Here is a 27,863-nt window from a genome sequence, read left to right as displayed (position 1 = left end):
TCACTCTGTTGCCTAGGCTGGAGTGCAGTGGTGCGATCTCAGCTCACTGCAACCTCTGCCTCCTGGGTTCAAGCAATTCTCCTGCCTCAGCCTCCTGAGTAGCTGGGATTACAGGCGTGCACCAACATGCCTGACTAATTTTCTGTATTTTTAGTAGAGATGGGGTTTCACCATGTTGGCCAGGCTGGTCTCGAACTCCTGACCTCAGGTGATGCGCCCACCTGAGCCTCTCAAAGTATTGGGATTACAGGCGTCAGCCACCACACCCGGTCCAAACACCTTCTTTAAAAACCTTCACTACAAGATACTATTAAAGCTAAAATTGAATGGTGGTGAATATAAGACACTTCCCTTCAGACTCTAAAATTTGTGAATCTCTCTCTTCCAGGAGTTAAAAGAAAAACATAATCTTTCAATTAGGGCACAAACTATTGGGGGAGAGATTAAGATTTATTACTGAGACAGTGGCTTCTCATATCCTATAGATAGATCTACAGGATATATGTGTCTATGGCAATGTGGCTACATTTTTCTTTTCTTTTTTTTGACACAGGGTCTTGCTCTGTCACCCAGGCTTGAGTGCAGTAGCATGATCATGGCTTAATTCAGCCTTGACCTCCTGGGCTCAAACGATCCTCCTGCCTCAGCCTCCTGAGTAACTGGGACTGTCACAAGCATGTGCCACCACACTCAGCTAATTTTTTTATTTTTTGTAGAGACAGGGTTTCACTTCGTTGCCCAGGCTGGTGTCAAACTCCTGGGCTCAAACAATCCTGCTTCGGCCTCCCAAAGTGTTGGGATTACAGATTTGAGGTACTGCGCCCAGCCTACCTTCTTATATATTATTATCATGCTGTCTAAAAGCAAGATGAAATGCATGATTTGGCACTCTGTGTGGTTATTATGAAATTCACATTTGTGAAACAGCAAATCAGGAGAGTTTTCTGCATTGCTATAGCTCAGAATAATTACCCAAATTCAACTCGTTAAATATGTTCAGAGGAGAGAAAATAAAATTGAAACAGCAGCACCTTTCTAACACAGACATTCATCTGCTCTAGTGATATTTGTCTTTAAAATCTCATTAAAATTCCATTTTAGTGATTAAATTTTTAAAATACTCAAATGTTTGTTCAAGGGGCTTCTGCTTATTCTGCTTTGTTTGTTCTTATCATTAACGCTTGTCATTAACTTTGGGGTGTTATTGCTGCAGATCTTTTTGAAATGTTTTAATCACTAAAATATTTTTAGTCCACTATTAACAGTTTGCTTGCAATGGCATCATTAAGTTTTACCCAGCAGTTGGCAACCAAGGGACTGGAATAAAAGAATGTCTTTTCTTTCTTCACATTAGTTAGTTCTTAACCATAACTTTGCATTTGGAAGAGAGTGACTGTAGAAGCAGGGGTGCGTGGCAAAGGGAGGATGCTCTGACTCTGGTGTTCTCACTGCCAATGCCTGGTCTGCTCTGTGGGCACAGCTGGCTGTATGTTTGCTTGGAAAAGCAATAACCACTTTTTTGGTCCTATTAATATTTGTGTTCTAAAACCACATCTTGTTAGGATTCTGTTTCTGATATGTAAGTTTATGCAGAGAGAGAAGATGACAGATCTAAAATATATATAGGAAATTTCAGAGCTATTTGTGTGGATTCGGGTAAATCTGTATATATAAGGCGGGAGTGGTGTTCCAGCCTTTCTGTCTTTCAGAATAGGAGTAGAATATAATTCCCTCTGCCTGGAATTAGTAACTGTAGTTCTGAAGGCACATTTAGTTAATTTGGAAGTTTATAATGTTGGCCTTTATAGTGCAGAGTTGTTTTGTGGCAAAGGTGTACTGTCTTTGCCAATTTAAATGCTAATTTATAAATGCAAATGCAAGGCAAATTAAAGCTGTTTTTTTCAATTGATTTTTTTTTTTTTTACATCCTCATTTCCTATGACCCTCTTTTTTTTTTTTTTTTTTTGAGACGAAGTTTTGCTCTTGTTTGTTGCCCAGGCTGGAGTGCAATGGTGCAATCTCAGCTCACTGCAACCTCTGCCTCCTGGGTTCAACCAGTTCTCCTGCCTCAGCCTCCTGAGTAGCTGGGACAAAAGGCATGCCCCAACACGCCTGACTAATTTTTTGTATTTTTAGTAGAGACGGGGTTTCGCTATGTTGGCCAGGCTGGTCTTGAACTCCTCATCTCAGGTGATCTGCCTGCCTCAGCCTCCCAAAGTGCTGAGATTACAGGTGTGAGCCACCACACCCGGCCTCCTATGAACCTTTCAAGAGAACTAAAACTCTCCTGTTTCTTAGGGCCTCTGAGAACTTTATATAATGCAGAAAGACGCAAATGTGAGAGCACCCGTTTCTATTTCTGCTTCTTGTTTTAGTTTCTTGACTTTAATCAAGTCAGAAGATACACAGATACTAAAGAATATCTGCTTTTCCTACTCTTGCAAGTGAACACGATGCCTTACACCCGTTAGGCAGCGACTCGGGGTGTCATCTCCCCTTCCGACCCATGTGTCCTCTCCGCAGGCTCCTGGAATCCCAGCTGCAGTCGCAGAAGAGGAGCCATGAGAATGAGGCCGAGGCCCTCCGTGGGGAGATCCAGAGCCTGAAGGAGGAGAACAACCGACAGCAGCAGCTGCTGGCCCAGAACCTGCAGCTGCCCCCAGAGGCCCGCATTGAGGCCAGCCTGCAGCACGAGATCACCCGGCTGACCAACGAAAACTTGGTAAGGAGAGCTGCCGGGTCCACATGCTTCTTAACCTAGCCTGCCCGACAGTCTAGTTTCTTTTTGATCAAACACGGGTTTTTCTTGCTGGGAAAAACTCACCCCTCTGTACTTGTTACCCCTCTTACTCCAGCAGAGACAGAGTAAGGAAAATACAAATATTTTGGTAGGAAGGAAAAAGGCACAGGTTCTCTTTATCACGGAGGGCTGTGTGCTCTTAGACCTGCCCTGGAGGCAGACAACCACCTGGGTGCAGGCTGGGCTTTTGATGCCAGGTGATCTGCTTCCTCCATTTCAGCTGCAGATCCTCTGCCATCCTAGGTTTATTATATGATTGTCACAACTGAGACTGGGGACAGGCTTCCTTTACCTTTTGTCCCCAAGCAGCCACTGAGGCCATCCCAGGCTCCACCTCTAGCAGACAAGTAGGGTTAGAGTTGAGGTTGAGAAAGGCGGTTGGCAAAACTAAGCCGGGGTTTTTGGTTGATGTTGGATGGAGCTCCCAGGTCAGGGAGGTGTGTGTTAGGATTCAGGTTTACATATTTTCTGTTCTTTAAAACAGAACTTGTATAACAAGTGAGGAAATTGTCTTTTTCCTTGTCAGATTCTAAACCCTGGCATGGAGTCTGTTTTCTTTTCTTTTTTTTTTTGCCTTGTTCCTTTTTTTTTTCTTTTGCCAAAAATATTTTCTAAAATATTTCTTTCTCAGTCACATAATAACTTTTATTACTGATTTACAGTTTTTTGACAAATATATTTACTATATTAAAAATCCTTAAAAAGTGATAATTTCACATTTCTATATAAAGTCTATATTGTAGTGCTAGCCCGATTTTGAGAAAAGTTGTTTAGGATTGGTGGTGATTTGTGTCTTTTTTAAATTAACATTTTTAATGACCTATAATAAAATAGTATGAATTTTCTCTGAAGATTTAACAATCTGAATTATCCCTCCATTACTCCATTTGTGATAATTTACATTACAAACAGTTTTCTAGTGTCATTTATTCAACTATCTTTTATATGAATTAGAAGCAAAACGCAAAGGTATGCTTTTCACAGTCTGTATGAGGCTCCACCATGGGAATGAGGGAGGAGGGTGGGGGCAGTGTGTGGGCTCTTTCCAAAGTGATTGAAATCTCACTAATTTGTGGGGAAAATTTTCTGAATCATGAAATATTTTTTGAAGTGTTATTTTACAAAGCTCAAGTATACTGTTGCTTAAATTAAACTAACAATGCTTTGATGACTAAGTATTACCAAATATACTGAATAATATAATAAGTTGATTGATTGGCATACAAATTCTGTGCTTTAAATTATTGTTTTAAAATACAAGGTGAAATCGTGAAATAAAGATGCTTCTGGGTGGCAGATTTCCAGGGTTTTTTCACTAAGTTGGTCAGACATTTCTCTTGCAACCTTGTTTGCAATATTAATTTTCTTGGCAATTTTTCATAGCTAATACAAAAAATAGACTAAGCCCCTATATTCTAAGCTAATAGAGCCCAGTTAATGAATTTGAGTTTGGGGAAAACCTTTTGTAGGTCAGCTGCTTCTCCTGCCATCACACTGACTACTAATTCAGGAGGATGGATTCAAACATAAGTACAGGAAATGATAGACTTTTTCAAAATCATTGTTTTCTCAATCTTAATTGTGCATTTCTATAAGAAACACTTGAGTAGGATATTAAAGCCCAGCAGGAGACCTGGGCTTAGTGCTCTTGAAACTCTACCTTGCCCACCTACCTACCACCAACACAAAACACAAAAATGATTTTTCTACCTCATCTAGTGAATAGGCTTCACAGGCCTCCCCCGTGCTGTCTTTCAGCGAAGGAAGATGCACAGCTTCCCACCAGCCTCTCCAGCTTCACAAGCTAACATTGCTATTATTCTCACTTTTATTATATTTACCTCCCCTATTCTTGCCACTGCTGCTGGCGGCAAAAAAAAAAAAAAGTGCAGCAAGTTGTGAGCATCATGTGTTGGGGAGGCTGGGAGTAAAAAGGCAGGAGGTTGGAGGAGGGAAATGACAGCCTTATCTGGGCCTGCTAAGTGATGGCATCCTGGCCACAGCCTCTTTCCTTTGTTCACACAAGAAACATCTGTACATATGTAATTAGAATAATCTATACTAGAAAGATAAAAGGGTAATGGAAGGTGACAAATCAGAGCCTTTCAAGTATATATAGTTTCACTATTTGTATTTTAAAATATTTTAAAATTGATTTTGCTGAAAGATAGCATTTCCCTCAAACACACAGACAAAAACAAATATCCATTGTGCCTGTTTTTTCAGTATTTTGAGGAATTATATGCAGATGACCCTAAGAAGTATCAATCATATCGGATTTCCCTTTACAAACGGATGATTGTATGTAAAACCATAGTGCTTTTCTGCTGTCTTCCTTGCTACTTATAGCCCTCTGTAACTGAAGAGCACACTGCTGCCTGCCCCCTCCCAGGAAGTCTCTTCAAAATTTTCACGAAACCTGTTTCTCCCCACAGCTGTCTTTTAGCCAGTGGTGTCACCTCTGTCAGTGTCCTGAGTCCATTGTCACGTTTGGTTTGTTATTAACACTAGGCTTACAGTGTGATGGAAGCAAAATGTGATTTGAAAGGTCACGTAAAATCCAAGAAGTACAACTTAACGCTTTGAAGAGATAGCAACTGTTCCCTTGAATGGTTGGCCTAGTCGCTAAATCTACTCTTGTCTAAACTGGAAAATGAATATTTGTATTTGGAATGCCTTTCTTCTCCATAACCTGAATAACAGACCACACACATTGCTGACTCATAGCCCTTCTAAGCTGTTACTGAGCCTACTGTTGTCCACTTTCTTTTTGATTGAGTTTTTAACCATGTCTGTCATTTGAGCAAATTCTTTATTAAATAGCCAATAATCATGGATGTTTTTTTTTACCTTCCTCCTTAAGTGTACTGCTTTTGTTTCTGTTTTTGCATAAAGCATTCATAAATACCCCTTTCTTCTGTATAAGCAAAATTATATCACCTGCAAGATTTTATAGATGCCTTATGCCACTTGCCACTTTGGTCCTAGGTAAGCAGACCACTCTTTATCCTGTTCTTTGTGATTATTTTTTTCAACTTATCTTTTAATTCCCAAAACTTCTGAACTATTCTTAAGTTTCAGGGCTAATTTTAGAATTTCATAGGGTGGCTCTTATAGAGACAGTGCTTCACACATGGGGAGTGTCAGTTCCTACCTAAGTTCAACCATTCTTTCCACAAACCTTTTTGTGCATTCATCAAAATTTATTTTTGCCTAGTCAGTCCTCCTTTAAAAGAAAGCATTCTACTGGAATACCAATACATTCTACAAAGCATTCAGTTGATTTTCCCACATGGAGTCTACTGGAAAGACTCTGCAGTGAGCCTGCTGTCCATCACGCTGTAAAGGATTTTACTGCGTTGTATATTTTAACATACGGCTTTTATTGTAGCTGCATTTCCCATGCCTGCCAATTTTAGCCAGGTGGTGGCTCCACCAATGAGCTCTTCTGGAGCTTTTATGTAAAACTAACGTGTTGTTTCTGTGATATTGTGTCTATTTTCCTTTGATGCATTTTAGAAGGCCTGTTTCGATTTTTCTAATATATTTCTCTTCTTGATCTTTAGGATTTGATGGAACAACTTGAAAAACAGGATAAGACGGTCCGTAAACTGAAAAAACAACTGAAAGTATTTGCCAAAAAAATTGGTGAACTAGAAGGTATTTAAACCTTTTTTTCAAGACGGTCACTGAGTCTTGGTATGAGTCTTGGCCTAAAGACTAGGCTATATAAGTGGCCTAATAGAGGTTTGCATGCAAATATTAAGGATAATAACAAAATATGACTTTTGGCAAACCTAACCTCTTTTGAGTAGAAATTTACATTTTTAGATGAGGAAAAATGTTCTTTTCATGGGTAGTAATAATTTACAGATTTTACTCTGTAAGCATCTAATGAGTATCTTCTATATGCCAGACAATGTGCTAGGCAGTATAGCATAGGAGTTAAGAATGTGGATTCTGGAGTCAAGCTTCTTGGGTTCAAATCTTAGCTCTTCTACTTATTAATCATATGATATTGGGCAAGTTTCTGAACCTCTGTATGCCTGTGCTTTCCCATCTGTTAAATTAGAAAGATAATAGCATCTATCTGACATGGTTTATAAGGATTGAATGAGCTATTAGGTTGGTCCAAAGGCAATTACTTTTAATGGCAGGAACTGCAAATGCCTTTGCATCAACCTAATAAGTATATTACACTTAGAAAAGTTACTGACGCATAGTAAAAATGCTTCATGCGACTTAGTTATTAGTCACTATCATTATTCTTAGTATTAGGGATACTAAGATGAGTATGATAGAGTCTGTCCTCAAAGAACTTACAGTCTAATGGAGGAAAAATAGAGAAGTAAAAAAGAAAAATATGAATTATGATGATAAAGAAATAAGATTTTTAAAAACATCTCATGATTTCTATATGATGATGATGAAAAAATTCCTTGAGAAATAACCAAATATCAGTTGTTGTTATTATTTATATACAAATGGATCTTATCTTTTCTATTAGTGTGTTTATGTGTTTATTTGTTAAGAGTTGTAGGTACAGGGATCTAGCAGTGAACAAGGCTAAAGCCAAACTCCTTTTTTTTTTTTTTTTTTTTTTTGGAGACAGAGTCTTGCTCTGTCGCTGAGGCTGTAGTGCAGTGGTGCAATCTCGGCTCACTGCAACCTCTGCTTCCCGGGTTCAAGCAATTCTCCTGCCTCAGCCTCCTGAGTAGCTGGGATTACAGGTGCATGCCACCATGTCCAGCTAATTTTTGTATTTTTAGTAGAGACGGGGTTTCACCATGTTGGCCAGGCTGATCTCGAACTCCTGAGCTCGTGATCCATCTGCCTCAGCCTCCCAAAGTGCTGGGTATAGGCGTGAGCCACCGCTTCCAGCCTAAAGCCAAATTTTAAGCTTATTTCAATGTTCTCACTGCTTAAGGGATTTTAAGACACTCTTTGGAGTAGCCTTCAAACCTGTGTGAACGGTTAATCATTTTCTCTCATTGTCATTCTGCATCTAATTCTTGCTTGGTTCAAACAGTGAAGATTCCCCATCACTGAGGATGTTCAAAAGAATCTATCATGATTAACTCCAAGTGTGGTTTTCATTCCTCCAACATGCCAGGCCTTGTCATAACTGCTCCTTCTGTTTGGTCATCCTGCTTCTCCTGGTTAAGTCCTGCTCAGCCTTTGAGACCAGAGTCATATGTCACATCCTCAAGAGCAGCCTTTCCTGATTTCCAGACAGACGTTATGGTTCTGCTCTCTGTGTACCACAGTTTGGCTGACATCTTTTATGGTCTTCACTATGTCATATTTTTAGCAGTTTTTCTGTTTGAATTACTGGCTTCCATAATAGACTCTGAGCTTCCTGAGCATAGAAAACATCTCTGTTTCCCTTTGCTTTCACAGCACCTAGCATAGTGTCTGACCTATCTCATAATCATTCCATAAATGTTTGCTGAGTGAATGAGTAAGTTTCAGAAATATTTATAACATGGCAACATGGACATTTACTTTGTAAAGGATATTACTCTGTTGGATGTACAAATACTGAAATATTTGTTTAGAAATCAGAAAGATTATTTTATAGTCACACTTTATATATAATCCTTTAGCATTACATGAGTCATATATTACATTAAAATTTGAGCCTCCACATCACACACTCACACACACACGAGCTATAATGTCTATTGGCAGAACTTAAAAATCTTTATTCAGAGAACTTTTTGCACTTTGCACCAATTATATCATGAGATGATAATCAGACAGCAGAGTATTTGTTTGAAAAAAACAGTTTTTAAGTGTATTAACATGTGAGATTCTTTTTTTGTTCAACTCCTAATGATTCCTTTGCCATACTTTAGTAAATTTTGATAAACAGAAAAGCCATTCATTGTTTTACATAATTTTTATTAGTTTTCTTTGATATGTATATTTTTTAGTTGAAGAGATGGGTTAGACTATTTTAAGATATTACTAATCTTAAGCCATTGTCAATCAGAAATCAACCTCATCATTTAAACTATCCAGACAGCTGTAAAGCCATAAGTAGCGTTTGAGAATAGCAATTCATAGATCAAACAAAAAAGACATTATAATAGTTCTTAAGAAGAGTTACATTTTGAGTTAAGTGATACATATCTAGAGGATGAAATGAAATAGATTTATGTGACTTGGGCACTTGCTGAGTGCAGTGTACCTGCTTCTACCCCAAATAAAGAGAATCAAGGTGACACTTTTCATCCTCGTATCTGCCTGTTACACAGAAAATACAGGCAGATACGTTATTTTCTAATAACTAAACGTTGTCTTATACTTTTCTTTAAATGTATTGCAACACACTTAAATCCTTTTGGTTTAAAATAGCACAACTCTTGCCTCCTCCTACAAGCTACATTTAATTAAGGAGGCTTTTTAAAAAGCCAACAGAGACTTTAAAAAAAAATGCCAGCATATATAATTTTTGGCAGAAACTATATAGCTAAATGGAGAATGTTTCAAAATTTGATCTGCTTTGTGCTATATTTTCACCCATCTTAATTTTCATGGAATCAAGAAATTAAGACCTGAAAGGATTCTAGATATCAATTAGTTATTTCATAAGAGGAAAAAACTAAGGCCTGTAAGTGACCCATGGTTGCAGCAGGTGAGATGGCAGGACTAGAACACATACCTTCTAAGGGCCACTGATTTCTCTCCTTTGTGTCAAATTTTCCCACAGAAATCTTCTACTTATTAGGAATTCATCTGATTGTCTCAAACTTGAGATCAAGATCTTCCTGGTGCCAAAAGTAAATTTTTTTAAAACTTTCCAATTTTCTTTCCTTTTTGAAGACAAAAAGGTTCCCTCAAGTTTATAAAGAATCTAGAAAGTGAAACTAGAGTCTTTGTTCAGGTCTTCCTAGAAGAATGGATCATTGGGCTCCTCAGTCCCTTTGTGCTGCTATAACAAAGTACTTGAGAATGGGTGATTTATAAAGAACAGAAATTTATTTCTCACAGTTCTGAAGGGTCAAGACACTGGCAAGTTCAGAGGGTCTGGTTTCTGCTTCCAAGATGGCAGGTGCCTTGTTGCTGGATCCTCTGAAGGGGACGAACTCTGTGTTCTTACATGGCAGAAGGTGGAAGGGCAAAAGGCTTAGCTAGTTGCCTCTTTATTTATTTATTTATTTATTGAGATGGAGTTTGGCTTTCATCACTCAGGCTGGAGTGCAGTGGCGTGATCTCGGCTCACTGCAACCTCTGCCTCCCAGGTTCAAGCGATTCTTCTGCCTCAGCCTCCCAAGTAGCTGGGATTACAGGCATGTACCACCATGCCCGGCTAATTTTTTGTATTTTTGGTAGAGATGGGGTTTCTCCATGTTGGTCAGGGTGGTCTTGAACTCCTGAACTCAGGTGATCTGCCCGCCTTGGCCTCCCAAAGTGCTCCGATTATAGGTGTGAGTCACTGTGCCCGGCCAACATTTTATTTTAATTAGTAGATAATATTGCAAAATCAATCAAGGTTATGTTGAACTGACATCTAAATTTCATTTGTGAGCTTTGCAAAGACTTAAGTCCCTAGGGAGAATTCAGAGGCAGAGAGAAAGTTTTTAGTGAGAGTATGGCACATTCTATCTGACATTTTTATACAGTACCAAAAATATCCTGGTTAGAGATTTTGCAAAAGGAAGGTGAAGCTTCCTTTTAAAACATAAACTTTCTTAGTAAAAATATCCATTGTATTTCACAAATTCTGAGATGCAGTGTTTCCCATTTCAACATCTCTGAAATTGGGGTGTATCTTACAATTGTTGATGGGTTATAGTTTAGTTGGCAATTTTTTTAGTGTTACATAAAATACTGTATTTCATAACCGATAGCGTCGTAGATTTGATAAATCAGTGGGTTTAAAATATGCTCTTTGGGTTACATGGAGTCCAAATATGTGCATTTATTGATAAACCTAGTATGTTGAACTTGTTTTCTCCCAGTTTCCCCTTTTGGAATTGTACATGCGGCTTAAAATTTACTAGTGGCATAGATGGCAGGGGTTTTATAATTTTGTTTTTTACATGCAGCTGCAGGTTTATGATCTGTAGAGGCCACTGTGTGCTGCTTCAGAGGTCCTTGTGGTGTTGTGTTTAAACTGACACCAGAAATTATGTAAAACCAAACAGTTTGAGTCTCCTTTTCTCTTGCATGGAAGAATATACTTTAGAGTTAGTCCCGTGGCTTTCATACTGGATCATGCATATGAAAAACTAGATTATGGGAGATGGCCATAGCCCTGATCTGTCCAATCACAATCTGACCACTCTTTAGATATCATAGTGTTGCTGGATGGTGGTGACTTCACCTAAACCAGATTTTCAGCGCTGATAGTCCCAGTGTGTGCTGCTGCAGCATGAGGTGGACGGTGTGTCACCAGGCTCCATGCCACATAAGCAAGAGCACTGGCAGGTACTGATGTTCTCTGTGATAACCTCTTCCTGCGGGACTGGCTTCTCAGAACTAACCCAGGAAATTACCCAGAGTGACACAAGAAGCACTACTGACACCTCGTGGAGTCAGCAATATTAAGCTTTCTAATGTTTTTGCATCTGATCTGCATTTTGTTTGACAGCAATCTCAGAACTCAAACTTAATCTGCCCTTAAACAAATCTCTTAACCACTCTCCCTCCCTGTAGATAAAAGGATAAAAAACCTGGTTACTAGCGTGTATCTCCACAGTGGCTGTGGTAACTCATTTGTCCCTTTACTTTTTGTTGGATTGCCCACTCAAGTCTCAATTTTGAGATGAAATTGGAGACTTTTTTTTTTAACCTTTAGCATAATTCTCTAGCTGCTGCCCTTGACAATAGTGACTATTTTTAACATCTGAAAGCATTGTAAACCAGTGGTTGTACTTCATTGATTGCAACTTTATAAGTAGAATTTTTAACATTCTATTAAAAAGAAATAAACAAAAAATAATAACATTTAGGAAATCATACTACATAGAGATAGTTTATCTGTTCATGATTTCTCTGGGAATGAGGATAGCAGGAGAAAATTAGGTCTTTGCCATATGAGGCCTTTGTGAAAAATAATACATTTTGGACCAAGTGGTATGAAGAAACACTCTTCTACCAGCTATCTGTATGTGTTTTGAACTGATTGTAATGATACATTTAAAGTAAATGTTCTTTTGCTTTTAATGGCTAAAGTCATTGAGCCAAGAGCAAGGGGGGGGAATTGTTTCTGCTCCTTCTGCCCCTTTGTAGGATATTGATTGTTCCTCCTGTGAATTAAAGTCAAAATATGTTTAACCATTTCTGATTAGTATCAATTAATTAACAAATCTGTTAAACCACTTACTTTTTGGACATTTAATCTTATTAACAAGTAAGCCTTATTACATATAAAAAAGTTTTGAGTCATGTAAGGTTATTTGATGTTAATTTACAGTTAGGCAGGAGTGGCTTTCAGAGTAAGATTACCATATAATTTTGCCATCTGTTCACCCAATTTTAACAGAAAAAAATTATTTTAAGAGAAGGCAATTAAGTGGCAAATATGGCAAGTTTCGGTTGTTGTAGAATGCATTCAAAATTATAGGAACTTGGAGACCTCTCATGTTTTTTATATGGAAAACATTTTCTCCTCCTTTCTTACTTCTCATAAAGTGGGCCAGATGGAGAACATATCCCCAGGACAGATCATTGATGAACCCATCCGACCAGTCAACATTCCCAGGAAAGAAAAGGATTTCCAAGGGATGCTGGAATACAAGAAGGAGGATGAGCAAAAGCTTGTTAAGAACCTGATTCTGGGCAAGTATTTTCTGCATTGGATAAAAGTTCCTTCTGGCACATGGGTTAATGGTGGGAAAAACTAGTCACTAATTTTTGAGATATTCAGCGTAGGTTTCATTAGTCATCATCACATACCATGTATTCTAGTGCTGCAGTAGAGTTCTGACCACACCAAGCACTTTCAGTCCAACTGCAGGGACACATGCCTCAGACCCACCTACAAGGATTGCTCAAGATCAGGTCTTCTCAGCCCTGGCTGCACATTAGAATCACCTGGAAGCTTTGAACCATACTGATGTATCTCTCTCCCTCTTGCCCAGTTAAATCAAAATCTCTAGAGAGAAGAGCCTGGCAATGTCTAGTACTTTAAAAAAAAAAAAAGAAAAAAAAAAAACCCTCAAGGCCAGCCTCGGGAAAATAGCAAGACCGCATCTCTCCAAAAAAAAAAAAAAAAAAAATTACCCAGGCAAGGTGGTACATGCCTGTAGTCCTAGCTGCTCAAAAGGCTGAGATGGGAGGATCATGTAAGCCCAGGAGTTCAAGACTACAGTGAGCTGTGATTATACCACTGCACTCCACCCTGGGCTACACAGCAAGAGTCTTTCTCAAAAATAATAAAAAGCTTCTTAAGGGATTCTCAAGTGTAACCACAGTTGAGCACAACTGCTCTAGGCTGTTTAGGTTCCTGAATTTCAGTTTTTCCTTACTCCCCTAGAAAGGTTTGCAACTAAATAGGTCAAGGACGGCAGTGTAATAATAGGGAAGAAACAAAAAAAGGAAAAGATTCTAACGAAGGAATGGACAGAATAAATGAGATGAGAGTGGAAGAAGCATTTCAGGGCAGCACACTGCCTTTAAGATTGGGTCTGAGCCCACTGGCTTTGCAAGAAAACTTTTTAGAGGGTGGTGGTAAATGATTAGAGTGTACACACCGTAAGTTGTGAAGTGAAAATCCTAAAAACCTCTCCTTTCAGCCTTTGCACAGCATTCCTCCCGCCAGGTGCCAGGGTGACAGCAATGTGATTGGCACTTATACCTGATGGAATGTTCCTGGCATTAAACTTAGTACTATATATAGTTGCACAGGTGCTTAAGTTTCAACATGAATTTCATTTAGCAAAAATGTTAAGGAGCCACTGGTTTTTAAGCATAGAATTAACAGATTTATCAATTCAGCAAAGAATTAACAGATTTATCAATTCAGCAAATGTTTAATGAACTCTTATCATGTGCCAAGCATTTTCTAGGTAATGAGCAAAGTGAAGTACCCAGTCTTACAGAGTTTACATTCCAGGGGAGAAATAAAGAAAATAAAATAAACAAATATATGATGGAGTAAAAAGAATAAAGAGTGAAGGCAGGTATACTGGTTTGTGTAAAATTGTCAGGACACACTCTTTGGTAAGGTGATCTTTGGACAGACACCAAAGGAAGTAAGCTAACAAGTCATGCTAATATCTGAGGAAAGAACATTCAAGGCAGAAAAACAGTAAGCACGTAGACCCAGGGCAGGGAGCATACCTGGCATGTTTAACCAACAGCAAGGAGACCCATTTGGAGCAGAGTGAGCTGGAGTGGGGAAGGGGAATAGGGCCAGATCCTATGCTATGGTGAGGATTTTGGCTTTTATAAATGCATGACATGAGAAGCTGCTTGGAGGATTCTCAGAACGAGAGTGACATGATCTGACCAACATTTTCCGAAAGAATGGCCCTGATTGTTGTATGGAAAATGCAGTACTGGGGAGCGAGAGATGAATTAGGGAGGCCAGTTAGTGGGCTATTGCAGCAGCCCAGCAGGAGATGATGGTGGCCTCCATGGGACATCTGTAGCTGGTAGAAGCAGTGAGAAGTAGCTGGATTTTGGATGTATTTTGTAGATAGAGCCAACAGGGTTTGTTGATGGATTGGATATGTGGTATGAGAAAAGAAAGGAGTCAAAAATGAGGATGAGGTTTGTAATCTAGGATACTGGAAGACTGGAGCTGCTATTTATTTACTAAGATGGGGACAACTTCCAAAAAAGTAGGTTCCTTAGAGAAGCAAGAATTTGGTTTGGGAGAGGCTTAGTTTCATGTGCCTGAGCAGAGTTATCAAGAAGGTAGTTGATAGTGAGACTGGAATTCAAGGGAAAAGTCAGTGCAGGAGATATCAGTTTGGGAGTTGTCATTATATGGACATGCCCCACATTCCAGAATTTTTCTACTTAAAGAGCTATTAAAATACACTTTTTATATTACCTACTTACCTTGAATGATTGAACTCTTACATGACAACTGTGTTTTTATATCTCACAATGCATGCCTCGTGAAAATTTTCCATGTTATATAAAATTATTATTTTTTCTTTTTTAGAACTGAAGCCACGTGGTGTAGCAGTCAATTTGATTCCAGGATTACCGGCATATATCCTGTTCATGTGTGTTCGACATGCTGACTACCTGAATGATGATCAGAAAGTAAGGTCGTTGCTAACATCAACAATTAACAGCATCAAAAAAGTATTGAAGGTCAGTTCCTGTTCAACAAAATTCTCATCATGAATTGTTAATGATGACAGAATCTGCACTGATTGATCTTCCTTCCTTAGAGTTTAGCTAAGTTGCTTGTTATTAAAACTTTCCAATTTTTATTTACTTACCTATCTATTTTGAGACAGGGTTTTGCTGTGTCACCTAGGCTGAAGTACAGTAGTGCAATCTCAGCTGACTGCAGCCCCAGTGCAATCCCAGGCTCAAGCAATCCTCTCAGCTCAGCCTCCCAAGTATCTGAGCCCACAGTTGCACACCACCATGCCCAGCCAATTTTTTATGTTTTGTAGAGACAGGGTCTCACTATGTTGCCCAGGCTGGTCTCCAGTTCCTAGGCTCAAGTGATCCTCCCCCTTCAACTTCCCAAAATACTGAGATTACAGGTGTGAGCCACTGCACCCAGCCACTTTTCAGTCTTGAGTGAAAACTTCCACTGGAAGAAACATTCTTCCTTGAACATGTCTATCTGGCTTCTTTCAAAACAGGGCTCAAGTTGAACAGTAATCAAAATTAACTTGACATAACTGCATTTTAATTGTGCAGTAAACTAAGTTTATTCATGGACAGATATAGGTTGAGGTTTTACTTAGAACTAAACAATATTTAGTAGAGCTCATATATACAGGGAACGTGATGCTGAAATTAAAATAGATGTTAAATAAGTTTAAGATATGGCTCATTCATATAAAAAGATGTCTGATAAAACATTACAATTTTTCTTCCAACTTTTTCTCCACCTCACCCCATAATTTTCCCTGTTACCTAAAATGCCTGGTTCCATGTGGGAAGCAACACACAGATGCTAATCAGAGAGGAAAGACTTGGAAAAGACAGCCAAGTTATATAACTGAGCAGAAAGCCTACACAACTCAGTAGTCACTGAGTCACCTTGCATAATCCCCCTCTTGACTCCAGAGAAACAGTGAGCACAGGCTTAGTTTTAACTCAGTGTTGCTGTGAGGAGCTAAGATCATATGTTCCAGGTACTTTGCTTTCGGATTATCAAACTTAACGAGAGCTTTTAGGGTAAAGATAAGTGGATAGTCAACATGCCAGTGGACTCTTTCAAATCTAAGACTTCTTTTATGAACTTAAAAAAAAATTAGGTAAAACATACATAACATAAAATTTGCCATATTCACCATTTTTAAGTGTACAGTTATGTGGCATTAAGTGTGTTCACATTGTTGCACAGCCATCACCATCATCCATCTCCAGAGCTTTTTCATTCTCCCCAACTGAAACACAGTACCCATTAAACACTAACTCCCCATTCCTCCCTCCCTCAGCCCTGGGGAGCGAACTTTTGATAAATGCTGGTTCTCTGTTGGTCCCTATTGTGCAGATACTTTCTGTTGTTAACATTCTACAGTGGTTACTAAAGCATGGAGTTTCTAAAGATTTAACATTTAAAAATTGATGAATGTCTTCCCAACATAATTCATTTTATTTTTAGTGTGTTGATGCAATATTGTACTTAGATAAACTACAAGTTTTGCTACTTCTTAGGCCAACTCCTAGAGAGAGAAAAAACTAAATCATAAAGTTTTCTTTCTCTCATAATAATTGCAAGAAGATACTTATCTGGTTTGACTATTGTACCAAATTCTGTAAAGATTAAAAATGAGTGGGCACTAGAACACAACACTCTTTAATACCATTTAAAATTAATGTGCATTTGTCTCACATCCCAGTTTTGAATCGTATGTTTGTGTTGCATACCTGTTTCAACTTTGGCACCTGGTTTTTTGCCATCGGCCCTAAGCAGCATAACTAGCCAGAGATATGCAGAGAATCCATACAGTTTTTAGCTTATGATCATTTCTAATAAATCAAAAACTGCAAATAGCTTTGAGTTCAACTTGTTTTCTCTATGGGATAGAGTAGGAACTAACATGGATTTATTAATTTTGATCAAATACAGCTTGTTTATTGCAAAAAATACTACGGCAAACTCAATCTAGTAACCTCTTAGGTAAAGAGTTGGCGTTCTATTTTAATATTTTTTTTAATTTCCAAAGAAGCAAATGTTCTTTTATTTTGAAGTAATATAGAGTATCTCATTTTCATGTGGACAGAGGATACCCTTAGTGTTCAAATTGTATTTGTTGAGTTATTTTGTTTAAAAGTGGGCTGGGTGCTGTGGCTCACACCTGTAATCCCAGCACTTTGGGAGGCAGAGGTGGGAGGATTGCTTGAGCCCAGGAGTTTGAGACCAACCCTGACAACATTGCGAGACCCTGTCTCTATAAAACATAAAAAAATTAGCCAAGCATGGTGGCATGTTCCTTTAGTCCCAGCTACTTGGGAAGGTGAGGGAGGAGGATCGCTCGAGCCTGTGAGGTCAAAGCTGCAGTGAGCCATGATCACGCCACTGCACTCCAGCCTGGGCAAGAGTCTCTGTCTCAAAAAAAAAAAAAAAAAAAAAGTGGGGGGCTTAGCAAAGGCTAGAGCCCACTAATGAAAACAGATGCTGGATTATTTCTAGAATGAAGTCTTCTCCTTAGGTTTTAATCACCTTTATCTGGTAACTCTTCAGTATAGGTGCCGTTACATCCAGCTGGGACTATTCTGAGGATCTCTGCAGTTTGACTTGTGTAGACGTCAGTGAAGACAGTCTAGATTGGTGCTTTAGTGACACTCTCCCATAGCCCGACAGTGACCAGCACAGTTTCCCAATCTGCATTCATTGTCTTTGTCAGCTTAGCCCAGAGCCTCCACTAGGAACAGTTGTAATCCAGATTTTTGGAAGAGGCAGTTATTTTTAGTCAAATCTACACTTAAGCTATAGGATGATTTTCTGTGTTTGGGAAAGTAATAAAATTGTATTTACTGGCAGTAAATAATTTATTTAATTTATTTTATTCACAATCCTCCTACATTGGAAGACTATATACCTAGGTCTTTCAGATATTTACTTAGTGGTAAAGTCAGGACCTGAACTCAGTAATTCTGTCTCAGCTGAAAAGACTTAGTTAGGTTTGATATCCTCTAGGATTTTTTTTCTTAAAGTCTTTTTAGGGGAATATTCTACAAAATTTAAGGGCATTTTGTACTTTCTTAAAAAGGTGATTTTATTTACTTAAAAAAAAATGATATAATGAGAAACCCATCTTTCCCCATGATATATCCTGTGCACTTTTACTGCATAAAGCCGCTGCTAAGAAACCAAAGGCAGATATTCTCATACAGCTTCTAACAACCTGGGTTTTGTTGTGATATAGTAGTAGAGTTATTGGAATAAATGATTTCATGCAAAAAAAAATTAGCTTCTAAGACCATTTAATGCTAGGCACCTGTCCTAGGTAAACTATTCTGGTTTTCCTTTGCAAGGTTTTCTGAGAAAAAGTGCAGGCAAACATTGATATTTCTGTGACTTCCCATATACAAACTGGGATTAGTTCATCCAAATGGTTTAGTTTACAAATGCATAGTCCTTCCAAGTATGTCTGCCATGAAGCCCCTGGGAAGTATTCCCAGCCCTCACATCTTTTTCAGGCACAATGAGTCTCTCTTCTTCCTGCCACGGTGGCCCAGTCCTGGTAAAGAGCCAACCAGCTTTCCCCTGACTGTACTGCCCAGCTCAGGACTTCCTTCTTCTCATTTCTGGATTCACAGCTCAGAAATTTTATCTTACCCTTAACAAGATTTTTAATCTAGTCTGGGTTTAAGTGCTTCAAATTCTTTTTCATATTCTTTATCACAATATTTGTATTCCTCTTTCTGCTTTTAGTTCTGATTCCCATCATTAACCCCACGGGGGACATGAATTTGGGCTAGCTGTAGCTGGGTGATTTTTTTTTTTTTTTTTTTTTTTTTTTGAGACAGAGTCTCGTTCTGTCTCTAGGCTGGAGTGCAGTGGTGCAATCCTGGCTCACTACAATCTCCGCCTCCCGGATTTAAGTGATTCTCCTACCTCAGCATCCCAAGTTGCTGGGATTACAGGCATATGCCACCACACCCAGCTAATTTTTGTATTTTTAGTAGAGACGGGGTTTCGCCATGTTGGCCAGGCTGGTCTCCAACTCCTGACCCCAGGCGATCCATCTGCCTCGGCCTCCCAAAGTGCTGGGATTACAGGTGTGAGCCACCGCGCCCAGCCGGGTGAATTTTTTTCTGCTTAAAGGAACAGCTAAATTCGCATCAGTTTAATTTTCTATGCCAAAAAAGTGAATGGCAAGCAAAGCAACAAACTGATGAACCTGGTCGCTGACATTCTGCTAGCAATGACATAAGACTTTACAATGTAATGTGATTTATTTTTATAATTGTTTATAATGGTAACTGAAAGAAATGGGTCTTTTGGTATCTGTTCAATTTTTTTTAGGTTGTTATTTCCCTAAGGAAAAGGCAAGTTTAGACTTATTCTCTCTTTCAGAAAAGAGGTGATGATTTTGAAACCGTCTCCTTCTGGCTCTCTAACACATGCCGATTTTTGCACTGCTTGAAACAGTACAGTGGAGAAGAGGTGAGAAAACCTTGATTACAAAACCAGCATGCTATACTTTCTCTGACCTTTTTAAGGAAAAAATGTAAAAGCACAAAATGTTTAACCATTTCTTTATTTAGGAACCCAAATTCAGAGGTGGCTTGGAAGTTCTTGTTTTGTTTGATGTTCACTATCTATGAAGCAGTGATTTGGAGAATGACAGTTACATTGTGAGAAAGCATAGAGAAAAATAAAATAAGCATTGGTCAGTGAATAGTTACCAGAAGTAAAACTTTTTGTCAGTATGTTTTAGTGGGCATTTCAAGAGCTAATATCAGAATAGTGAACTATTTAAAGAAATTAATCAATTTTGGCTTGCCACAATACATTAAAAGGTGATCAAAAATTGGGGGGAGGGATGGCATTGGGAGATATACCTAATGTTAAATGACAAGTTAATGGGTGCAGCACACCAACATGGCACATGTATGCATATGTAACTAACCTGCACGTTGTGCACATGTACCCTAAAACTTAAAGTATAAAAAAAAAAAAGAAAAATTTAATATTAATACTCTTGGACAATAAGAGGACCTTAAAATCCTTTAACTCTAAAAAAAAAGGGTGATCAAAAATCATGTCTTTCGATTTGTCCAAAAAAACTCTATTGTTTTTGTTTGTGGGGATGTGTTCATTAGTTGTTTGATAGACTTCAAATATTTCAAAACTATGTAGAATATTAATAATGACTATTAAGGGCTGCTTTAGTATGTGTCAGACAGCACTTACTGTATATGGTGTTATTTATGATCATTAATTCTTACAGCATCTCTGTGAGGTAGGAATTATAGTCCAGTTTTACAGATGAGGAAGCCAAGGCTCACTGGGGCTCATTGATTTGCCCAAGTTCTCTTGGCCACAAGGAGCAGAGCTGGGATCCTGGGTCTGGCACCGCTGAGGGCCCATGACCCTAGCCAACTGCCCTCCATGCCTCCCATCCCTTTGCCAGGAGGGCAGCAGAGAAGGTGCCCAGCGGCACTTCCTGAGCACTGACAGGCAGATGATGGGAAACACAGAGATGAGCAAGGCCTAGTCCCTGAGAAGATGGGGCCAACAGACCAGAATCCCTCAGAGGGGTCGTTGACTGCATCCTATCAGTCCCCACTTTCGGACCAGTCATTAAGTAGGTGGTAAGGAGGCAGATGCTTGACTGTAGGGAGAATCCTCAGAGTAAGCACTTGCCTTTATCACGTAGCATCAGGCAAGCAACGTGTTAAACTGCAAAGTGACTGGAAGAAGTGCCGCCCATTCAGTTCCATTTTAACAGATACCACCAAAGATTCCCTTCTAACCTCTGACTGAAAACCATGGTGTGGGTACTACGAAATAGAGTAGAGGGAACTTTTTGTATGTATTCACTAGTCTCTGTAGAAATTGGTCTATTTCAAGATTATATATGTCCTTTGGGTGTAGTTTTTAAGAATAGGACTATAATGAACTGAAGTTAAGAGATAATTTAGATAATTTAGTGTTTGACAGTAAACCTGCTGTTTCAGAAGTGAAACACTCTATTTTTTTTTTTTTTTTTTTTAGTTAAGTTCCTCCAATTTGCTTCATTGACATTGCTATTGGGAAGACTTAAATGCTAGGTTGCCAAGTTAAGGTATTGTTCAAAAGCTAGTAAGAACTGGAGGGGGTTATGATGGAAGCAAACAAACACACATCAGCATTTGAGAATGTCAGTCCTGGCGTTAGTGGGGAAGCTCCTTGGACAGAGCAGAAAAGAGCATGAAGATGCTGATCAAATTGGAGATAGTTAAACTGAAGAGACAGGTTACTTCATGTGTATCATTAACTTTGCCTTATGACTCTAGGGCTTTATGAAGCACAACACATCTCGCCAGAATGAACACTGCCTCACCAATTTTGACCTGGCTGAGTATCGGCAGGTGCTGAGTGACTTGGCCATTCAGATCTACCAGCAGCTCGTGCGGGTGTTGGAGAACATCCTTCAGCCAATGATTGGTAAGGCCAGGGCCCCACTGGGCATTGCAGCCTGCCTATCATTCATGCCCATCAATAAGTAGCCACCAGTGGCACATGTTTCAGGGCAGGTATTCATTTGGGGAGCATAAAGTAGTAAGATACAGGGCTAAAATTAGCCAAGGAATCCCAGAAACCCAGCCATAGTTAACTGGGATACATCGAAATCACTGTTTCCACAAGACTGAAACAGTAGTATATGGTTTCCTTCCCTAATGTTTACTGTTTAAATTCAGTTGAATGCATTGAATTTTAAAAAATTGTCTTAAGTTACCAAACATTGTTATCTTCCAGCAAATTATCAGCAGGCTCCCCTTTTTTTTTTTTGAGACTGAGTCTCGCTCTGTCGCCCAGGCTGGAGTGCAGTGGCGCGATCTTAGCTCACTGCAAGCTCTGCCTCCCGGGTTCACGCCATTCTCCTGCCTCAGCCTCCCGTGTAGCTGGGACTACAGGTGCCTGCCACCACGCCCAGTTAATTTTTTGCATTTTTAGTAGAGACGGGGTTTCACCGTGTTAGCCAGGATGGTCTCAATCTCCTGACCTTGTGAGCCACTCACCTCGGCCTCCCAAAGTGCTGGGATTACAGGTGTGAGCCACTGCACCCAGCCTATCAGCAGGCTCTTAAGGCTACTTCCAGCTACACTTTCTTTCCCCATCCATGCATTTTCCATGTTTCCACAACTTCTTCATTTCCCTTCTGTGGGCTCATAGTGTTCCCTTTGCTTTCATAGGCCACAGTTAACTAGCTATTTGAGACATCAAAAGCTGAGGAAGCCATGGGAGATGGCAATGTTTTCTTCAGATGTCCCTTAAAACGTCATTAAAGCACCCTAGGTTGGCGAAAATTTAGGAGGTAACACAGATACCAAGGTCAACTTCAGCCAGTTTTTCTATTGCTTTGCCTGTTTCTATTGGCTGAATAAGAAGTTCGCCTCAAAGAAGCCCCAGTCTAAATCCTTACCCCCATCTCCCAGTCATTTAACAGCAACAACAAACATGCCGGTTCTAGGGAATCTGTGTTTAGCACAATTAAATAGCAAGATGAACCAGACGTGGCCTTTGCTCTCAAGGGGCTTGCTGTCAGAGAGTGGACATCTCAGAAACATTCTAAGGGAGGCATAAGCCAAATGCTAAGAGAGCACAACAGGGAAGCAGCCGGGCCACAGGTGAGAAGACGAATTCTGGGAGATGGAGGTCAGCCCAAGGGCCCACTGCTACTGTGGGAAACCCAGAATAAGGAAGGGCCCAGCTCTCCAGACCCATACCACTCCCCTCTCCCACGTTTTCTCCAAGATGGTTGTCAGTGCCCTGCTTTTCTTACTGTTTTTGCCTCTGGGGCTCAGATAACATGGAGAATGCTTATCTTAACCCGAACTGCTACCTACCACTCTCAAAAGCCCACCCAAGACACACACACACTTGTTCTATCACAAGGCTACTGCTTCTTACGCTTCTTATTTTAGAAAAGACACCATTAAGTTTACTTAGATTCATAGTAAATTTTTGCAATTAAGAATTATTCCTTCAGTAAAGTTTAAAATCCGGAAGCCCTTTTGTAGTGAAGTTCCTTTTCTCTCTATTTTGGCACCCAGATCATTTTTTTCTTTTTTGAGATGGAGTCTCTCTCTGTCACCCAGCCTGGAGCCCAGATGTGTGGTCTCAGCTCACTGCAGCCTTTGCCTCCCAAGTTCAAGTGATTGTCCTGCCTCAGCCTTCTGAATAGCTGGGATTACAGGCACACGCTACCACGCCTGGCTAATTTTTGTATTTTCAATAGAGACGGGGTTTCCTTATGTTAGCCAGGCTGGTCTTGAACTCCTGGCCTCCAGTGATCCACCCACCTCGGCGGCCTCCCAAAGTGCTGGGATTACAGATGTGAGCCACCGTGCCCAGCTAATTTTCCTAAGTTGAATGTGCATGTGTTTGTGCACATGGATATGTGCACATGAAAGGTTCCCTTCCACATCATCTCCTCTAACAATTGAAATACTCCTGCAGTCTCAGGCATGCTGGAACATGAAACGATTCAGGGCGTGTCTGGGGTGAAGCCCACAGGGTTGAGAAAGCGAACCTCCAGTATCGCCGATGAGGGCACCTACACACTGGACTCCATCCTCCGGCAGCTCAACTCCTTCCACTCGGTCATGTGTCAGCATGGCATGGACCCCGAACTGATCAAGCAGGTGGTCAAGCAGATGTTCTACATCATAGGGGCCATCACCCTGAACAACCTTCTCCTGCGGAAGGACATGTGCTCCTGGAGTAAAGGCATGCAGATCAGGTGAGCAAATGCCAACACCTGCGACAGTGTCTTTTTGCTGCCCAGCTGGCCTGCCAGGGTTGTGGAGAGCTGATGACTTGTTTTCAGTTCTTGCATCTCATGTCTGGTGCCATGCGGCCAAGCAGCAAGGGAGAAACTGGCACGGAGCCACTTTCCCTTGCCTGGCTGGATTTCACCACATCTCATTATTGCTCCCTGTCTGTACCCTGCCAACAGGTTCTTCACATTCTTGATAGGAAACCCTTTTCCACTGTGAAGCTTGCTTATTTAGGGGAGTGAAGAGATGATGCAAAAATACACAAAGATGAGATAGCTGCTTCCTCTCCTTATGTGTGTGTTTTAATTATACAATAAGAAATTATTAAATTATAATAATGAAGATTTCTAATGTTTGATTGCTCTTAGAAATATATTTTTGGAAAAATACCTTTTTGTACCTATGGCAACAAGAACAGGTCTGATAGATCTTTTACTAATTCTTAAAATATCCCCCCTCTATATTTTAAGAAAAGCTGCACTTAATTTTATGCCCAATACTCCTCAGCATAACCTCATTATTGTAACATAATTTTTTTGCAAATTTTTTTTTTTTTGAGATGGAGTTTCGCTCTTGTTGCCCAGGCTGGAGTGCAATGGTGCCATCTCGGCTCACTGCAACCTCTGCCTCCTGGGTTGAAGCAATTCTCCTGCCTCAGCCTCCCAAGTAGCTGGGATTACAGGCATGCACCACCACACCCAGCTAATTTTTGTATTTTTTGTAGAGACAGGGTTTCACCATGTTGGCCAGGATGGTCTCAAACTCCTGACCTCAGGTGATCCACCTGTCTCGGCCTCCCAAAATGCTGGGATTACAGGTGTGAGCCACCGTGCTGGGCCACAAATTTTTTATTTTAAAACAGCTAGAATATTCACCAAGAGGAGGGAAAAATGATTTCTCCTATCAAAGTCTTAGTAGTTACTCAATCTCAGGAACTGTTAGTGTTCTTTTCAAATTTTCCATCCTGACTTACATTGAAGTGTAGTGAATTTTAAGACAATAATGCCTTCCTCTCAGATAGTGGAGCATATTTCTCTATAAGCTCTGCATGGAAATGTGGAGCCACCTGTCGCAATATTATGCTGGCCCCTATTTGCCTGGTTGCTAAGTGCTGATTGTGTGTCCATTGACCTCAGTCTTAGGACTGCTGCCACTTGGTTGGCTATTTTGTGAAACCTCAATGTCTTTGTAGTTTGTCTCTGTCACCATTTGGAGTCTTTGTCTCTTCCAGTGGCCCTCCCTTGCCTCTCTCTCCTTTCATCCTGGAGCTTTCTCAGGCCACCATCTTCATCCCCTAGGCTCTTCCCTTAAGGCTTTAGCACAGGTATATGTGGGGCTTTTGGTTATTCAGTTACCTGATTTGGAGTTTGCCTTAAGAGAGAGTGCTTCAAGGATTATCAAGTCTCACCCTGCAACAGCAACCCAGCTCTGAAATTGTAAGAGAAGCTACAAAGTGTTTTCTGGCCAGCTCCCCAATAAAGACAGAGCTACATTATGTTATTCTATTTTATTTATTAGCAAGTCTAATAACTTTTGCCGTAATGACTTCATTTCCATCTTCCATTAAAGAGAATTACATTATCTTGTCATTTAATCTTACATAATGGTGATTATAATCCTCATGACTATAATAAATTTTTAAGCACAGCTGATGAGATTTAAGAAAATTGAACAAAAATACTGCCTGTCATTTTAACATAAATCCTGACAAGGCTGCACACAAAAAAATTAAGACATTTTTGACAAAATTCAGCAAATTTGCATTCTCTGTATCTCTTTTTTTTCATAGGTACAATGTCAGTCAACTGGAAGAATGGCTGCGTGACAAGAATCTGATGAATAGTGGGGCTAAAGAAACCCTGGAACCTCTCATTCAGGCTGCTCAACTTTTGCAAGTGAAAAAGAAAACAGATGATGATGCAGAAGCCATTTGTTCTATGTGCAATGCTTTAACTACTGCCCAGGTAGAGCAACTTTCCCTGTTATGAAATAATTTAACATTCATCAAAGATGATCTTTAGGGAAGTAAAGAAGTCCTCTACTTATTGCTTGTATCTCTGAGCTGACTTCATCTGTGTTCAAGAAGATATATGCCTCTACCAATCTTAAAGCAAGGAGATTTTGCCAGAAATTAATACATTTCAGTGCTAATTACAGTATAAATATATTTAATATTCAGCAAATATTTATTGAGTACTTACAGTGTTCTATATAACATTGAAGGCACTGGGATACACCCATAGGCAAAACAAAGTCTCTGCTCTCATGGAGTATACAGTCTATGCAGCTTATATTCCATAAAATAGCTTTCTATCTTATTTGATAATTGACTGGATTATCAAATAGTGACTTTGTTTTTAGAGACAGATAATTCTTGTTACTTCAACAGATGATTAATTAAGCCTCCATCTCAAGGCACCATATTTATTGCTGGGGAAGATGCTTCAATAAATTAGGAAAAATTCCTGCCTTCAAGGAGCTTACAGTTCAGTAGGGAAGACAGAGTCGTATCCAACTGACTCTACCGTAGAGGTTCTAGCAAATTCTGTAGTAAGATGCCTAAAGGAAGTGCTGAGGGAAGATAGCAGTATTCAGGGAAGGTCCCATTAATCTGGGCATTGAATTTAAGGAAGTGGAAGAATGAGAAGGGCATTTGAGGATTATAGTGACAGCATGAAGCAAGGCACAGGCATGAACATGCCCAATTTTCTTTTGCCCAGTTATTTTCTGTGCTGACTCTTAGACTTTCTTTCTTTCTTTCTTTTTTTTTTTTTTTGAGACGGAGTCTCGCTGTGTCGCCCAGGTTGGAGTGCAGTGGTATGATCTCCACTCACTGCAAGCTCTGCCTCCCAGGTTCACGCCATTCTCCTGCCTCAGCCTCTGGAGTAGCTGGGACTACAGGCACCTGCCACCACGCCTGGCTAATTTTTTGTATTTTTAGTAGAGATGGGGTTTCACCATGTTAACCAGGATGGTCTCGATCTCCTGACCTCATGATCCACCCGCCTCAGCCTCCCAAAGTGTTGGGATTACAGGCGTGAGCCACAGTGCCCGGCCAACTTTCTTAATGTTCATCATATATCCTACGACATACGAAATTTTCAGTTTTGCCCAATACAATTAAAACTCAATCAGTTTGAGACCAGCCTGACCAACATGGTGAAACCGCATCTCTACTAAAAATACAAAAATTAGCCGGGCATGGTGGCAGGCACCTGTAATCCCAGCTACTCAGGAGGCTGAGGCAGGAGAATTGCTGGAACCTGGGAGACGGAGGTTGCAGTGAGCCAAGATTGCACCACTGCACTCCAGCCTGGGCAACAGAAAAAATCAGTAGGCCAGGCGTGCTGGCTCACACCTGTAATCCCAGCACTTTGGGAGGCTGAGGCAGGCAGATCACCTGAGGTCAGGAGTTCAAGACCAGCCAGGCCAACATGGTGAAACCCCATCTCTACAAAAATACAAAAATTAGCCAGGCATTGTGGCGGGTGCCTGTAATCCCAGCTACTTGGGAGGCTGAGGCGGGAGAATGACTTGAACCTGGGAGGCAGAAGTGGCAGTGAGCCAAGATTGTGCCACTGCACAGAGACTTCATCTCAAAAAAAAAAAAAGTCAATCAGTAGACAATCAGAATCAAGACTTGCAGCTTCTTAATGTTGAATTCATGTTTGCATAACTTCTTACTAAGAATAAAGCAGAACTGTCTGACAGAACAATGGTCCTGAGATTTCCTCCCAGTTTCTGCAAGTGTGGAAAGTAAGAATACCCTGGAGGAAGCCCAACTTTATAGAAGTTGGCTGGCATTCAACTTCTAAAGAATATACTTTAATACTTAAATATACTTTAAGCATATTTCACAGAGTGAGGCAGACCTGCAGTTTATTTATTTAGCAAATATTAGTTAACAAAGTGGTCCCACTTTTTAAAATTCAAATACTTGCCTCTGAGAGACTGATCCCTAATTCAGTTTGTC

At 40.0% G+C, this 27,863-nt stretch overlaps 1 protein-coding gene across 3 annotated transcripts in view; it reads left to right on the top strand.

Moving 5' to 3' along the window:
- MYO5A (myosin VA) overlaps nucleotides 1-27,863 on the top strand; it is a 223,767-nt gene that overhangs the window by 188,158 nt on the left and 7,746 nt on the right. For 2 of the 3 annotated variants that reach the window (XM_055098616.2, XM_055098617.2), the window contains 8 exons: nucleotides 2,524-2,722; nucleotides 6,367-6,460; nucleotides 12,443-12,589; nucleotides 14,925-15,079; nucleotides 19,479-19,568; nucleotides 21,404-21,554; nucleotides 23,571-23,853; nucleotides 25,680-25,854. In XM_055098616.2, the coding sequence (XP_054954591.2) occupies nucleotides 2,524-2,722; nucleotides 6,367-6,460; nucleotides 12,443-12,589; nucleotides 14,925-15,079; nucleotides 19,479-19,568; nucleotides 21,404-21,554; nucleotides 23,571-23,853; nucleotides 25,680-25,854 (1,294 nt within the window). Of the gene's footprint in view, nucleotides 1-2,523; nucleotides 2,723-5,026; nucleotides 5,102-6,366; nucleotides 6,461-12,442; nucleotides 12,590-14,924; nucleotides 15,080-19,478; nucleotides 19,569-21,403; nucleotides 21,555-23,570; nucleotides 23,854-25,679; nucleotides 25,855-27,863 lie in introns of all 3 variants that reach the window. The other variant, XM_063596646.1, reaches the window with a different exon arrangement.

Source organism: Pan paniscus, chromosome 16 (genome assembly GCF_029289425.2).
Source record: "Pan paniscus chromosome 16, NHGRI_mPanPan1-v2.0_pri, whole genome shotgun sequence".
NCBI lineage: Eukaryota > Metazoa > Chordata > Mammalia > Primates > Hominidae > Pan > Pan paniscus.
The sequence above is the reverse complement of the archived record's forward strand: the minus strand, read 5'-3'. Positions and strand labels throughout refer to the sequence as shown.